Consider the following 17,658-nt stretch of genomic DNA (forward strand, 5'->3'; position numbering starts at 1 on the left):
TGAGTCTCACTCTGTCACCCAGATTGGAGTGCAGTGGCACGCTCCCAGCCACCGCAGCCCCGACTTGCTGGGCTCTGGTGATCCTTCTGCCTCAGCCTTCCAAGTAGCTAAACTACAGGCACGTGTTACCACACCCAGCTAATTTTTTTTTGATTTATTGTAGAGATGAGGTCTCGCCAAGTTGCTCAGGCGGGTCTCGAACCCGTGGGCTCAGGCAATCCACTCACCTCAGCCTCCCAAAGTGCAGGATTACAGGCTGAGCCACTGAGCCCGGCTTCATTTCTATAAAAAAAAAAAAATCAAAAAATTAGACCAGTGTGGTAGCACACACCTGTAGTTCCAGCTACTTGAGAGACTGAGATGAGTGTAGGAGGTCGAGGCTGTGGCGAGCCGTGATCATGCCACTATACTCTAGCCTAGGTGACAGAGTGAGACTCCAACTCAAAAACCATAAATTAAAAAATAAATAAATAAATAAATGGTTAAAATGACAGTGACCTTCCAGACTTTGATAGAAGATCTATGCAGGAACAGCATGTTCTGCCTCTAGCAGCCAGAGAAGACTTCAAGAGATGATGTTTAGATGATCTTTTATTTATTTCTTACATTTTTCTCAGCTTGGGCTATTTTAAGAAAATTATAAATACTAGAAACCTAAGAGTTTTGCTTTGTAATACCTTACCCAGAGCTATTCAAAGATCCATATGGTTCACAAGATATTTCTGTTCCCATGACTCTGCTGAAACCATTCTCGTCAAGGTCACTAGCCATCTCTGCATTGCCAGATCAGGGGTCAAGTGTCAAGCCTCACCTTCTTTTGTTTTATCAGTAGTATTTTCCACAGTTAATCATGCACTTCTTCTTCACATGCTTTCTTTATGTAGTTTCCATAATACTAAACTTTCCTGGTTTTCTTCCTATCTCACCAGCCACTCCCTTTTTGTCTCCTTTGCTAATTCTACCCCATCTCCCTGATTGCTTAACGTTGTGATATTTTAAGGGTTGACCTTTTTTTTTTTTGAGTTGGAGTCTCACTCTGTCGCCCAGAGTGGAGTGCAGTGGCCGCTCCCGGCCACCGCAGCCTCGACCTGCTGGGCTCCGGCGATCCTTCCGCCTCAGCCTTCCAAGTAGCCGGAATTACAGGTGCGCGCTACCACGCCTGGCTGATTTTTTGATTTATTGTAGAGATGCCCAAGGATTGACCTTTTTTCTGAATGGCAGACTCACATATCCACCTGCTGGTCAACATTCCTATTTGCTTTCTGAGTAACATCTCGAACTTAACGTGTCCAAAACAGAATTCTGGACTCCTGTGCCTACCTCCTACTGTGAGAACACTCATTTGCGTTCTCTCCCACTGTTCCACATCCCAGTCCATAAAACTCCATTCTTCCAGTTGCTCAGGCTCAAATATTGGGAGTCATTAGCAACTCATCTCTTTTTCTACACCCCATATTGAATCTACTAGTAAATCCTTTTCGTTCGTTCTTCAAAATTTATACAGAATTTGATCATTTTCACTATCTACATTTCTATTACCCTAGTGCAGGCCACCATTACTTCTTGCCTGGATTATTGCAGTATATCCAGTTCTTTGTATTGTGACCACAGTGATCCTTTATATGCCCTGCTCAAGGCAAAATCCAACATCCTTTAACTTCTAAGGCTCTAGCCCATGTTTGTTCTCTTAACCTCATGTCTCAAGTTAGGGGGCTCTAGACCTGCCTAAAGTTGTAACAGTGCCTACAAGGTAAGGCCTAACAGGTGTGGTAGCATGCAGCCAGAGTACAGGAGTAAAGGGAGCTCTCAGGTGACTGTAGATTACTGTTTTGTGAAACATGTAGATTACTGTTTTGTGAAACAGGATGGGACGGAGTGGAGATAGTAATGAAAGCAGAACTCAGGCTTTCTTCCTTGAAGAAGTGAAAGACTTGGGTGTCTTTATGTGTCTATGGAATGGTGCCCACAGGAGGGAGAGCTTAAGGCTGTTGGTCACTGACTGATCAAGGATACAAGCAAGACTGTGCTGCGAGGAGAAGCAGTTAGGGGCTGTGCCAGTATGGAGATTGTAGATTGACTGCAGTCACTCCTATCCGTTTAGTTGTGTGGCTTTATTCTACCACTTCACCCCCTCTTCTGATCAGAGCCTTCTCGGCATCTTCAGCCTACCTTGTCTAACTCTTTCATTGTGTCTGCCAGTCCCCTAGTGATCCTTATCTTCTTTGGAGAAATGTCTATTCAAGTCCTTTGCCCATTTTTAAATTTTATTGTTTGTGTTTTTGCTGAGTTGTAAGAGTTCTTGATATATTCTGTGTAATAGACCCTTATGATATATGATTTCCAAATATATTTTCCCATTCTGTAGGTTGTCTTTTCACTCTCTTGATGTGTCCTTTGATGCACAAAATTGGTAATAAATGGTAGCTCTACTGTTTTCTAGTTTTATATATCTAAATCTTCCTCAGCAAGATGGTGAGTTTCTTCTTCAGGACAGGGGCTGAGTCTTATGCTTATTTTAGCTAGTATATTTGGCACAAAGCTAAGACTAGAATAAATGCTTAAGAAACATTTGTTGGTTTGAGGTGAGTTTGTCATTATCCGAAGTTACCTGCTTTAGAAGAGGTAACGTTGTTATAAAATGTTATATTATCCCACCATTTATTTTATCAAACTCAACTTTTGCTTTGCTCCTCTGTGATCTGAGATTGGCTTGTAGTAAACTGATTGTCCGTGTGTCTGTTGCAGGGGGATGGTGGAGGTGGTAACCATTGATTCTCTAAGAGGCAGATCCAACTACAACTTACCATCCCAACCATTGCTTCCAGCTTTCCTCCTGCAGACTTAAAGCTGGGCTGTGATCTGTCCCTGGAAGCTGACTCCCTGGGGCAAGACCACTCACAAAAAGGAAAAAGGGTCTTTTCTACCCTCCTATCAGACTTCCCCGCCAAGGCATCATGCATTGCAAGAGAGTATTGCCCTGGCTGTATATAGTCCTAGCAAAATGTTAAAACAGCAAATCCAGGATAATGATACCTCTTGACAGGGAGGAAGGGCCATAAACTCTGAGAGGGGACTTCAATTGTATCTGAAATGCTTATTTTTGATGCAGGACTGTGGGGCACATGGATGTTCATTTATTATCATAGATATTATGTAATCTTGAATTTGCTGAATATTGTTTCCATGCACATATTATCTATAAATAATACTGCATGTTTGAGTATCTTCAAGCTTTGTATATGTAAAATTATCAAATTTTATGTGCACTTTAGCTACCTATATTTTTTTGCCTGACTTTTTCTTTTTGCAGTCTCACTCTGTCGCCCAGACTGGAGTGCAGTGGCACGGTCATGGCCACTGCAGCTTTGACCTGCTGGGCTCAGGTAATCCTCTCGCCTCAGCCTCCCAAAGTGCTGGGATTGCAGTGTCTGACATTTTTTGAGATTTGTTTATATCGATGCATGTAATTTTAGACCTCTTTATTAATGTTTCATTTTATAAAGAGAACACAAGTGATGGATCTTTTCTGCTGTTGGTGGACATTTCACTAGTTTCCTGTTTTTCACTCTTGCAAACACAGTTGTAACTCCTTGTGCTCAGGGCAAGAGACTTGTGTAGGAGTGGACTTAGAGGCTGCAAGACATATATACCTCTCACTTTGCTGGTATTGCCATGTCTCTCCTTGGAGTGGTTGTCCTGCTTTACTTTCCCACCAGGTGTGCATGGGAGTTAATGTTGGCCAATCCTTGGTAATCCTGTCTGTGCTTGTTTCTCTACCTCTAGATCACCAGAAAAGGTGGGAGGTAAGGTTTTGCAATTAGGAGGAGAAAAGTCAGCTCTGAGGGATTTCCTGTTACATTTATTTTCACAAGGAAAAGATTTTGCTTTCTGTTTTTATGAAAATAATGTCTAAACTTCTGTGGAAAACAGTTACATTTTTTACTCTGAAGTATACAGGTTTTTTTCTTTCTTTCCTTCTTTTTTTTCCTGTTTGCACTCTTGGGAAATATGTAGGAAACTAATTGTTCTTTCCTACATATTTCAATGTTCAGTTGCCATAATAGTCATTTTTAAATGTTTTAAGTAGCTTGGGGCATTAGGTTTATCTATTGCTTTTCAAAGTTTTGAATTGGTTAAAATGAATTGAATTTAAAATGTGACACAACTTTATGGATAAAAATTGATCATAATTATTTTCCACACTCTTTGCATTTTGTGAGGAGGGGAAAGTGTTGACATTTTAAAACAGATTAGAAGAACCATAAAGAGTCACTTGGCTGTTTTATGTTGTCTCTTATGTTCACAGGTGGGAAAGGAGAAGTTTCATAAATCCCAACATTGGGGCTTTTGCAACAATGTTAGAATGCTGGTGAGTGATGAGAAACCTGGAATAGGTGGAGAACCACTTCTTGGACAAAAGATCAAGCCAAAATATAGCATATATCCTAAAGGAGAAGGAACTGATGTGCCATCATGGATAGCTTTTGATAAACAGGTAAGTCTTCAAATTTTACAGATCCTAAATAGACTTGATAAAATAGGAGTCTTCAATGTAAATGTTAAGGCTATTTTTTTTTCTATTTGCCTTTTCTATTCATTATTGCCTTTATTTTTAGAGTTTCTCCTCTTGTCCTTATTTTTTTAATTGACAAATAGAGTTGTATATATTTGTGGTGTACAACATGATTTGAAATATGTATACACTGTGGAATGTCTAAATGAAGTGAATTAACACATGTATTACCTTACATACTATTTTTTTGTAGTGAGTGTACTTCATCTACTCTGTTAGCAATTTCAAGTATATAGAACATTGTTATAAACTGTAGTCACCATGTTGTACAGTAGATCTCTTTAATTTATTCCTCTTGTCTATCTGAAATTTTGTATCTTTTGACCAAAGCTAGTTTTTCTGAAAAGATAAATTCAGAAACAAGAGTATCCTAAATAAAGAAAAGATTGTCCTTGCTCTGCTGTTTCTGACCAGGTGCATTAGTTGCAGGATGCCAAATGTTCATCCTTCTTGGCTAATGTTTATCAACCTTTCTCTCATCTCTTTACATGGACAGGATAATCTGTGCTTCTGTAGACACTAAGAGTCTGGTAAGACTGTCACTATTGCTTTTGAATTGCCATTAACAAAATAATTTTGTATGATTCTGAATGTGGCATTAAATAGGAACAGAAAAATATCTGTCCTTCTTTTCTCATACTAATTATGGTTGCTCTTCCCAAAGGACTAAAGGGTGACTTGACAAGAATTATAGAAGTAAAAGGAAGAGGTGCTGTTATTAGACAAAAGTTGGAACTTTTTAATGTATATGTCTGTACACATTACACATGCATGCATACACACATATACACTGACATGTTGACAGTTGGAAAAGGGAATGCATTTGAGTCTTTTAGAAAGGAACTAAGGTCAAAGGAAAAAAAATTACCAGTTATGTGGATATGCTGCGTTTATCAGACAACTTAATATCATAATCCCATGTTCTGTTCACCAAAAAAGAACAAGTTATTAGATTATTTTAAACTCCATAATTAAGACATAATTCAGGACTAGATAAAACATTCAAACCATGGTATGCTCAGTCTACCAGGTGATTTTTGGCAGCTTTTAATGTAGGTTGGTTGGTCATACTTTGATTTCAATTTAATTGTCCTCAAATTTGGTAGAAATGACACATTCCTATGTCATCTGTGATAGGATGGATCAATTAGGGCACATTTTTTTTTAAAGCCCTGTTCTGGCACTTGTAGAGATCTAACAGGGAGGCTTCTTTCCTGGGAAATCATCTCTACTTTCAACATGGGCCAATATTTTCCTTTTATTTAGATTATTTTCAGTACCTGGCTCAGTGCTGGACCCAGAGCTCAAAAACAGTTTTTGAGCTGATTGACTTGGGTGGATTATGCATAGTTTTCTGCTGTTTTCAACCTTATAGGATGTTTAATTTGTAAGGGCCAAAGAAAAGATTCTATTTTTACCTCATGTCAAAAACAGGGTGTTGACAATATTTTAAAGTTATCTACTACTGAATAAGTAATGTAGGCCACAATGTATTAAACTATTCTCTTGCATTTAAAGTTGAAAAGTCATTTTATTTCATGTTTTTCTCAATGTTTAATATGTGACTTTCAAGCCTATTTTGCAGCCCTTTAATTACTTATAAAATTATGTAGAATATTTCATGAAGCTGGAATAATTTTAGCTTCAGATTACTTGAGAAAATGAAGAGCTTGCTCATTTCAGGTCTAACTAAATGCAACATAATTCTTTCAGTTATTTTGTTGGTCAACTTCAATTAAATATTCATTGAACTTTAAATGAGACGCTAAGACTATGAAATATTTACGTGTTCGGATGAGATTGTGAACTACAGACTAGATCCTGTTTAATACCCAGAGTAAATTATAAAGCACTTTCTATATTTGTGGTTCAACAAAACAAGTCAGCACCTGTTAATCATTTTTCTTAAAAATGAGACATTTTCAACTTGTTGCCAGTTTTTCCAGTAGCTTTTAATCCTAGCAATATATCTAGGGTTATACTGTCAGAGAATGCAAAGTAAAAATAAGGGCAATTCTTTGGAATGTGTATTAAAATTAATACTTGTAGTAGATGCTTTTGGTGCCCACTCAAATCCATGTTAGGGGTCGTGTGCCCATACCCCAACTGTGACAAGTGCTTTGACCAACAGCTCATAGCTGTAACTCTCTCTGAAGATTTGCTCTTGGCTGATGGGAGTTGCATCTCTCTGAGACAATTGAGAGGTTACATTGGCCCCTTCTCCCTGAGAGGGGCAGCCAATTACTAACTGATGTATCAAGAGTGAAAAGCTCAGTTTCCTTGCTTCAAGGCAGGATAATTCTGTGCTGTGATTCAGGCTCCATAGCCCTTTGTGCATTAGGCCAAGGTTATACTTGACCTGATAATGCATCCTTGTTTTACTCATTTCCTTTTCTTTTGCTGTTTCTCACAACATCCTTATAGTTTTCTCCCAAGAGTATGCCCTTAATAAAGCACATGCACCTAAATCCCTGTTTCAGGTTCTGCTTTTATGGAACCCAACCTAAGACAACATTCCAGTTTTTAATCTATAATTCTAAAATGACCACCAAAATATCCTGCTTAAACCATCACATTACACACAGAGAAAATGCTATTTGCATTTGCCAAAAAGAGCTTGCATTTGTTATCTTCCGTGGCCCCTGTGGCAGACACTTATAGCTGCTTATCCTTTATTCATTCTCCCCTTGATTTACATATAGAATAGCTTCGTGAAGGTTGGAAATGTTGCCATTTAAAAGTGTTCACCTCCCCAGGCTCTTTGCAGCTACCACTAGTCATGTGATTCACTTCTGGCCAATAATATATGTGTTTAGATTGATTGGGTGGGGCTCTTGGGAAAGTTACTGTTGTTCTAGTGAAAACAGTCAGGCTCAGCTGGTATGATTTTCCTACCTTTTGCCCTTTGTTTTCCTGACTAGAACTAGTGTTACGTACGAACCAAACTGAGTCTATTTGCCTGCGTGCAAGGGAAAGCCAAACACTAAAGCAGTGGGTTTTTGCAGCAAGAAAGGTTTATTGCCAGTTGACTGGCAAAAACACAGAAGGAAACACTCAAATATGTCACCCTGAGCTGAGGGCTGGGCTAGGTTTTATAAGCATATGGTAATGAAGGATGATCTGATTGGATCTTGTAATGAAGTGATACCAGGACGCATGATCTGACTGGATCCTGCCATGGGGTGACGTCAGGGCTCTATCTGATTGGATCCTGGGTCCTGCATTTCTTAATTCAGTCCTGTTCCTTGGTCCAAGCACTTGGGTTTCTCCTGTGGGTGCATGCTTGGTTCATCTGGGCATGCTCAGGTTATATGACCTTCAATCTGGGAGTCCATGGTAACTGAAAAACAACCGACAACTTTGTTACATAAAAGCTGAACCAGATTGGTCTGATGTGGTTACATTAGGACATTGATTCCTAGGGCATAGCAGCCATCATTTATGAGCACAGTGGAGATTAAAGGAGCCTGGGTCCTGGTTGGCACTGTTTTAAGCCACTGTTTTAAGGCCTAGGCTACCTCTTTCTGGACTAGTTTATATGAGAAAAACCAAGCCCTATTTAACAGGTTCTTAACCAGAGAAGGCATTTGGAAATGTGTGGTGGTATTTTGGGTGCACTTCCCTTGGGTGCATCATTTAAGGGGTGCCCCAAACCTCAGTAGTCAAGCTAGATAATGTTTTAGTGTAATATCTTAAAAACTCAATGCCAGAAATTCAAATGAACAAAAATGCCAACATTTTAAATACAGATAGGATCAGTAACTGTGCATGAAAGCTATACTGGAGCCTGAGGCAAAAGAAAAAATCAGTAATACTGATCCTATCTTTATTAAAAACTTGGCATTTTGATAGTTTGTTCCTCCTGGATTTTTGCATTAATTTTGATGTTTAAATCACCTCACCCTAGAGCCAGCTGTGACTGGGGAGGTGTCACTTGCCATTGAGTACCTGGGAGCCAAGTGTATATTACATATCCTACAGTGTAGGGAAGGGCATTCCCACACTGGGAAGAATTGTTCTACCTTAAAAGCCAATGATGTTCCTATTGAGAAACATAGTTATGCCTGCTTCAAAAACCTGGCTTTGGGGGAGATTTATACAAATAGCCTAAAGAGTTTTAGCTGATACCTTTTCCCCCAAAGACTAGTTATTTCATTGAATTCATTTAAATAAAAGCAGGCCATTATGGACCAAGACAAAAACAAGACCACTCCACATCATAATCAGTCTGAATACAGACAGAACATGAGCATTGTCCAAGCCACAAAATGCATCACTCACACCAATTATTTTCAGTCATCATCCCAGTACCTCTGCGAGGAGGAAGCAAACATGAATGGTTGCCCTCACTGTGAATGAAATGAGGAATCATTCACAAGGAGAAGCAGAGCAGGGACCAGGATCTGAGATTGGGTGTTGGAGGCAATGGTTCTGGTCCTGATACTACCATTGACTATGTGATTGTGGCTTAGTCACTTTACCTCTCTGTGTCTTAGTTTCCTTGACTGAAATGCAGGACTTGGCTAGCTGATCTCTAAGGCCCTTTTAACATCTAGCGGTATGTCTGAGACTTGACTGAAATCAAGTTCAGCTTGTTCATTCTAGAACTAAGTCCAGACCCTGACTTTCCTGGCCTGGGACTCTTTCTCATTACACTAGGCACCCACTACTTCATTATTAATTGAAATTTGACATTTAGCAGTTTATGCTGCAGTTGATGTAGTATGAGATGTGTCATTAGCTGCTTTTTTAAAAAGTTGAACTATTTAGAAATATATAAATGACTGAATGTTTTTATATGACATTCATCTGGATGTTAAGCATCATTTACATAGACTATAATTATGCTCTCATTTCTTTTCATTTGTCAATGGCTCCTAGTTAGCCTAATTTGTTTGCTATTTCACAAATGATTCTATTACAGTAAGTGGCAGAATAAAGGTTGATCTTATGGGGTATGCATGCATGCATTTAGAAATATTATTTCATTTTTCCATCTATTGTAAACATAATAATTATATAATCAAAACTACTGACCACAGAGTTAGAATTTTAATAACTTGCATTAATTGATATTGAGTTTGTAGTGAGCTGATTATTCATGCAGCATTATGTGACTCTCTATGCTTTGAATAATATAAAAATAAGTTTTTATAATACAATTTGGTCTCTTGGTCACCCTGATTTTTTTTTTTTCTTAAATTGAACAAGTTGGCTTATTACTCGTTTGTAGTGAGGGAAAACACACACCCTGAGCAACCATGGAATGTCTAAGGAAGCAGATGTTAGAAAAGACTTCTTACAGGATTTGGGCTTGTGTTAGGTAATTTTGAGGAAGAAATACGGAAGTGGGGCTCTACTGTGAACTGGGTGCTATCAGAAAGCTGGAGTACTTCTATGATTATCTTACTGAATCTCATTTATAGAGAGAGTAGACTAGAATGAGACTATAGCTATAATTGGGAGAGAAACAGCTGTCACTCCTGTGAGCCAAGAGGGGGTATGTTTGGTATGTTGTGGCTGGACAACGCTCATTTTCTGTCTGTGTGCAGATGTTACTGTGGGGGTGGTCTTGGTTTTGTCTTGATCCATCATGGTCACAGAGTGACCTTGTCTGATGTTGGTCATCTCTGAAGTTGTTCTTGTGGAACAGAAGAACACCAAGGCTGAGCCGTGGGTATGAGGCCAGCTTGTAGAAGCACCAAGGCCAGCTGATAGTACTGGGTCAGCTCCTGGACATTGGGGGCTGCTTTTTTCTTTCTCACCGTACTGGGGATTAAGGAGTGATCAAGTACATTAGAATTTCACATGATTAACAAAGAACAACACATAAATACAGATTCTTGAAGTTTTGCCTAAAGCCAATGAGGAATGTTAAAATATAATCAGTGTATATAAAAGTAAAATACAATAAAGCCTTTAAAAATACCTAGAAAATGTGTCAGACATACCTTTAAACCATACCTCAAATTTCAAATGACAATCTTTCCATAAGTTTATATAATTTTCAGATTATCTGGGTTCTGCTATAACCTTGCCATATAAGACACCAATATATATAATTACAACAATGTAATTGCAGTACATTGCCGTTTTAATCCCATGGTTTTTTTTTGTTTGTTTGTTTGCTTGTTTTTTGAGCTGGAGTCTCACTCTGTCACCCAGACTGGAGTGCAGTGGCCGCTCCCGGCCACCGCAGCCTCGACCTGCTGGGCTCCGGCGATCCTTCCACCTCAGCCTTCCAAGTAGCCAGAATTACAGGCATGCGCTACCATGCCTGGCTGATTTTTTTTAAAATTTATTGTAGAGATGAGGTCTTGCTGCCCAGGCGGGTCTCGAACCCGCGGGCTCAGGCAATCCACTCACCTCAGCCTCCCAAAGGCACGGGATTACAGGCTGAGCCGCCGAACCCGGCTTTAATCCCATGTTTTATATCACAGTTACACATATCTTCAGCTCTTTAGTTTTAGAGAAGAAATTTTAAAACTTGCCTAAAATCAAACATGTCATGTCCCAGATTCCTAACTCTGCATTTTGCATTTATCACTAAGGGTAAAACACAAAATTACAGTCTTTAAATTTATGTTAAAGTGATAATGTTTCCAATTTCATCATACAATGTGGGTTTCTTTAATCTTATTTTGAAATTCAAAAGTCATTTAATTAAATCCCCAAATCTGAAATACATGTTTTTGGAATAAAAGGAATGAGATTCATAAATGATTCTTTTGCTAAAGAAGAGAGAATTCTTTCTCTCTTCTTTTCTAAAACCTAGAATTTAGCTATTAGACAGAATTTTAAGGCCCTTACCACAGGCCTAAACTTTTTACTCTAATTAGCCCAAAGTTAAAATTGTCTTTTTGAACTTTCGTAGATACCACTACACTCCCATTAGACTGGGTTTAATTTAAAAAGACTCTAAATAACAAGTATTGGTGAGGATGTAGGGAAATTAGAACCTTCGTGCATTCCTGATAGGAATATAAAATGGTACTGCCATTAGGAAATATAGTTTGGCAGTTTCTTTAATAAACATCCCACATGACCCAGTAATTCCACTGCTATGCATCTAAGAGAAATTAAAACATGTTCTCACAAAAACTTGTGTGTGACTGGTTATAATATCATTATTCATGATAGCCAGAAGCAGGGAACAACCGAAATGTCCATTAACTGATAGTGGATAAACAAAATATGCTATATCCACATAATGGAAAATATTCAGCAATAAAAAAAAAACTAATAATATATGTTACAACATGGGTCAATCTCAAAACCATGAGATAAATTTATGAAAAGCCATTCATATACTTAAAAGAGGCAAGTTGTATGGTATATAAATTATAGCTTAATACATTAATTTGGTAGAGCTGCCATAACAATGTACTGCAGACTGGGTGGCTTAAACAACAGAAATTTGTTTTCTCGCAGTTGTGGAGGCTGGAAGTCCTAGGTCAAGGTGCCAGCAGGGTTGGTTTCTCCTGAGGCCTCTTTCCTTGGCTTCCAGATGAGCACCCTCTCGCTGCATCTTCACATGATCAATCTCTGTGCACACTATTATTATTTTTTCGATCATTAAAATGCTTGTCATTTGTAAGGTTTTAGTTCACAAATTAGAAAGAAACTGATAGTTACTGTTTGATTTGTTGACTTAAATTTTTGGCTGATTTGCAATTTTTTCTGATTTTTTTTTTTGAGTTGAAGTCTCACTCAGTCGCCCAGACTGGAGTGCAGTGGCCGCTCCCGGCCACCGCAGCCTTGACCTGCTGGGCTCCGGCGATCCTTCCGCCTCCGCCTTCCAAGTAGCTGGAACTACAGGCGTGCGCTACCACGCCTGGCTAATTTTTGATTTATTGTACAGATGAGGTCTCGCCAAGTTGCCCAGGCGGGGCTCGAATCCACGAGCTCAGGCAGTCCAGTCACCTCAGCCTCCCAAAGCGCTGGGATTACAGGCTGAGCCACCAAGCCCAGCTTTTTCTGAAATTTTAATACATAGAAGTCATGGTTATTTAATCTGGGCACTTTGGAAGACCAAGGTGGGAGGATTGCTTGAGCCCAGGAGTTCGAGACCAGCCTAGGCAACATAGTGAGACCTAATCTATACAAAAAAATGAAAAAATTAGCTGGATGTGGTAGTGCACACGCCTGTAGTCCCAGCTAATCAGGAGGCTGAGGCAGAAGGATCATCAGAGCCCAGGAAGTCAAGGCTGCAGTGAACTGTGATCTTGCCATTGCACTCCAGCTTGGGCGATAGAGTGAGACCCTGACTCAAAAGAGAAAGAAGTCATGGTTATTTGTTATTTCCACCCCTCTGAATTCAAACCAGCTGCAGATTTATTTGGAATATTGAAAAATTTACCTGCTTTCCTTGATTTAGTATTTGTAGGATTCTGCCCTGTGTAACACTGTTGGTGGGTAGTAGTACATATACCATATAATCTAGCTGTATTCTTTTTGTATTCTTTTTTTTTTTGAGTTGGAGTCTCACTCTGTCACCCAGACTGGAGTGCAGTGGCCGCTCCCGGCCACTGCAGCCTCGACCTGCTGGGCTCCGGCAGTCCTTCCGCCTCAGCCTTCCAAGTAGCTGGAACTACAGGCGCGCGCTACCATGCCCGGCTAATTTTTTGATTTATTGTAGAGATGAGGTCTCACCAAGTTGTCCAGGCGGATCACGAACCCGCGGGCTCAGGCAATCCACTCACCTCAGCCTCCCAAAGGCGTGGGATTACACGCTGAGCCACCGAACCCAGCTTAGCTGTATTCTTTCAAGAAATATTTTTGAAGTAATTTTGAACTCATAAAAAGTTTCTGTGCACTTTCCCAACTTTACCCAAAGATAACATCTCGTATAACCATAGTACATTATGAAAACCAGGATTCTATCCTCTGCAACATGGTAAAACAAAAACTCAGGATATTGACATTGGTATACTATTAACTAAATTGCAAACCTTATTTGAATTTCATCGGTTTTTACATGTACTCATTTTATCCTTCTTAGTTTACGGTTCTATGAAATCTTATCCTGTAAATGGATTCATGTAGCAGCTATCATGATAAGGATACAGAATAACTGTATTCCTTTAGAATTTTAACTTGAGTCTTCATTTTTATCAACTTTGGGGGTAAACTTTAATTTTTAAAATCAACTATTGAGGTATACTTTAAACATAGTAAAATGCACCCATTTTAAGTGTATAGTTTCGTGAATTGTGACATATTTGTGTAACTACCACCCCAGACACCATCCTAAACATCTCTATTGTCTCAAAGTTCCCTCATGTCTCCTTCATTCAGTCCTTCCCCATTGTTTTGACTTTTATCCCTATGGCTTAGGTTTACCTATTCGTAGATTTCAGATAAATGGAATCTTACAGTGCATCTACTCTGGAGTCTGACTTGAGATTTAAGATTTGAGCAAATTCATGTAATAATTCACCATGGAAGATTTCTGGATATTTGTACAGTCATTTTTAGTCCTCTGAACTGATCTCCTTTTATTTTTAAACATATTGGTTCATTTTATTTTCAAATAAATTACTCTTCTATTTCAGAGGCTTTAAAACTTTTTTTTAAATTTTAAAGATGTGGGGTACAATTCAGGATTAGGTAGATAAGTGGTTATTGTGCTTAAAACATGTTGAGATGCTAATAGTGCCACATTATTCAAAGGTATGCAGAATTGCTTATCTTCATTCTTTTTTCAATGTTGTCCATTTCCTCTTGTTCCATCTCCTTCAACCCCCTTGTGTCTTCTTCCATTTTTTTGGAACTTTTTTCGATTTATTTTTCTTTTATTGGACTTCTTCTGTCTCTTCATGTCATTTTCCTTATTTTCATTCATTTTTATTCATCTTCCATTGTGAGTGCTCTATCATTCTTCCCTTTGTCTACTTTGTCTTCCATTGTTTTGGGCCTTGCAGTTGCTGACTTCTCTTAGGGAGAGTATCATCATCATCATCTTCAATATTATTTTTTATTTTTGTTTGTTTTTTTGAGTCAGAGTTTCACTCTGTCGCCCAGGCTGGCGTGCAGGGGCATGCTCACGGCCACCCCAGCGTCAACCTGCTGGGCTCCAGCGATCCTTCCACCTCAGCCTTCCAAGTAGCCAGAACTAAGGTGTGCGCAACCACGCCCGGCTAATTTTTTGATTTATTGTAGAGATGAGGTCTCACCAAGTTGCTCAGGCTGGCCTTGAATCCCTGGGCTCGGTCAGTCCTCTCACCTCGGCCTCCCAAAGTGCTGGGATTACAGGCTTGAGCAACTGCGCCCGGCCTCTTCGATATTATTACTGGAATCTTTTCCCTTTCCTTTGCACCAAGGGTTGGACCTAGGGTGTATATGTCTCCCCAAATGAAGCATTTTCTGAAATTAACTCTGGGTACAGTGGCTGGAGTGTCCTTTGGAACATGGCCCATTTGTGACACCTCTTTAATGGGAAGTTCTTTGGAAAGAACGAGGCTTTTCAGTCAGACAAACTGGAGTTTAGAACCTGGATTTGCCATTTATTACCTTTTTCATCTTGACCATGTTTTTTTTTTTTGTTTTATTATGGAAATGTAGGGTACAAATAAAGATTAACTACACAAGTAGGCTGCATGGTGGAGTTTGGGCCTCCAACTGATGGCCATGTTTTTCATTTCTTTTGGTTTCAGTTCTCTCATCTGGTGAAGTGGGAATAACAAAACCCTTTTTAGAATTTCTGTGAGCATCAAATGGGCAATGCATGTAAAGTGCCCAGCTCACAGTAGATGGTCATGAAGAATTAATTCTTGTCTTTTCCTAGGCTTGGTTTATTCCCTTCCACAGGGTGGGGATAGCAGTGTTCCCAGAGGAAGTGACGCTTAAACTGGGACTATCCCAGCTATCACTTGTGCTACAGGATTTTTACATCTTTCTTTGGCATAAGTTCTGGCTTATTCCAGAAGGATATGTTTAGAGATGCTGCCACTGAGACCAATGAGTTCTAAAAAGCAGCCATTAAGCTCTCAATATGTTGCTCATTCCATTTTCCATGCACCATTTTTATTGGAGGAATTAGGGTAGTTTTAAAAGTCTTAAATAGGAGATTTTATGATGTCTCTTCTGTCTTGGCAACTTTTTTTTTTTTTTGAGAGAAAGTAGAATTTATTGAGAAAACAAAAAAGCTCCCACAGTGGGAGGGGACCTGAAGGACTTGCCCAGCAAATTGACCTCATGGTCTTTTTATAAGGAAAAGTGATAAATAATTACCTTTTGAATTAATTTTTTCATTATTCTGAACTAATAGCAGTCAGTAATGGACTACCACAATTTTGTTTGCATTCTCATTATTCAGACCTATACTCAGATTTTACACCATGATTATCTAAGTTCTAGAAACTCATACAGGTCCTTTAGTGTTTAATCATAATTTGACTTCCTTTGCAATCTACCCTGCTTTCCCCCCTTTTGGCTTAAAATGTGGAATCTATTTGAGTATATTTTATTCTGTTTCTCTTTGGTTCTCTTGTTGAGCTTTTCATCCAGTATTTCAGGGCATTTATTTTTGCATTTATATTTGAGTATAAAAAATAAATCAAAACTGTACTTTCAGTTCTGGGCTAGTTGGCTTTTTTTTTTATTTTAAATAATTTATTTGTTGTAAAGATGTGGGGGTACAATTCAGGGTTAGGTACACAAACATTGATCATGCTGGTACCCTTGTAGATGAGGTATGCCCCCCTTCCCTAGCAGTTTTCCTCAACTGCCAGTCCCACCTCCTCTCTCCTGACAGTTTTCCACTACTGCCTATTGCTTTCTTATAGCATTATAATTGTTCAAGGTCACAAAGGCCTAACATCTAGGATCTACAAGGAACTCAAATGCGCAGAAAGGAAAAAAACAGCCCCTTTGAAAAGTGGACAAAAGTCATGAGTAGCTGGCTTTTACAGTCAACTTTATTAATTGAAGCTTTGGTTCTCACTTACACATAATATAGATAATATTAATGTGTGTTCCCAGCTTTATCCCTTTCCCCATACCCAGCCTGGTGAATGAAAATGTGTCTTTGCTACTTCCACTTCCCCCCTCCGCCATCCTCTAAGGATTCTTCTGAAAACTTCAGTTGAATTCTTAGGCTTTGGGCAGTGTAGGAAAGGGGTGGACTGGAGAGAGAAGGAGAGAGAGAGAGAGAGAGAGAGAATGCACACGCTGATGGTGATGAAGTGTGAGACTTGTGAGAACTGAAAAAGAGGAAAGGAGCATAAATTGGATCATCTTTATGTTTTCTTCAGAGTCCTAAGTGAAGGTGAGATGGGTTTTTAATTGCTATTAGTTGCTGGGCCTTTTTCTTTTAATATACTATCATGCCAAGACTGGGCTGCACTGGTTTATTATCTGAGTTACCTCTAAATGTTAACTTCCTGAATTATATATTTTTGTTTAAACAAATAAGAGAACTGCCATTACCTCCTCTGGTATCAATCAGTTGACTTAAGTCCCTCTCTCCCTCTGAAATCTCCTTTTCAACAGTCTTCTCTCCACAGCCACTGCTGCTGTTCTAGGTCATCTTTTACCTCTAGAGTAACCTCTTCAGTGGCACCCCTGCCCTCAGTATGATTCCCTTTCTTGACTACCTACTTTGTTACAGAGTTAACTTTCTCAAATATTTAGAATCCTGTGACCTTCTTTGCACGGCTTAGCGACTATCTATCTTGCACTTTTATAGTCTCATCTCCTTTGCTCTCCCCGCCCCCGCTCTGTCGTCAGCCACACAAAACGACTTGTACCCTGTGTACCAAACATTCCTGTGCTCCCGTAATTTTGCACATGCTGTTCCCTTTGCAAATAATGCCCTTCCCCTGTTGTCCACTTTCTCTATCTTTCAGCCCATTGAAGACCCATTTGAGATGTTACTTCCACTGTGATGCCCTCTTCTTAATGTTTTCAGGTGATTTAGTCCTTCTTTCTGCCTTTGGAGAATTGTCATAATCCCCTATTACTCTTCTCTGTGTCCTCCCTCCACTGAGCAGGAGTAAGTGAAGATTTTGTGGCAGCTCAGAGGATAGTCGTTAAGCTTGTGGCCTCTGGGCTAGACAGTCTGAGTTCTAATCCCAGCTGTCCTA

General features: G+C 39.3%; 1 protein-coding gene across 1 annotated transcript in view; it reads left to right on the forward strand.

Moving 5' to 3' along the window:
• Positions 1–17,658, forward strand: part of EFHC2 (EF-hand domain containing 2) — a 192,156-nt gene that overhangs the window by 22,060 nt on the left and 152,438 nt on the right. Inside the window, exon 2 of the mRNA XM_008060303.2 lies at positions 4,307–4,495. Within this exon, the coding sequence (XP_008058494.1) occupies positions 4,307–4,495 (189 nt within the window). The remainder of the gene's footprint in view (positions 1–4,306; positions 4,496–17,658) is intronic.

The sequence above is a fragment of the Carlito syrichta genome, unplaced genomic scaffold (genome assembly GCF_000164805.1).
Source record: "Carlito syrichta isolate Samal-C Ts95f unplaced genomic scaffold, Tarsius_syrichta-2.0.1 Scaffold304588, whole genome shotgun sequence".
NCBI classification, from domain to species: domain Eukaryota; kingdom Metazoa; phylum Chordata; class Mammalia; order Primates; family Tarsiidae; genus Carlito; species Carlito syrichta.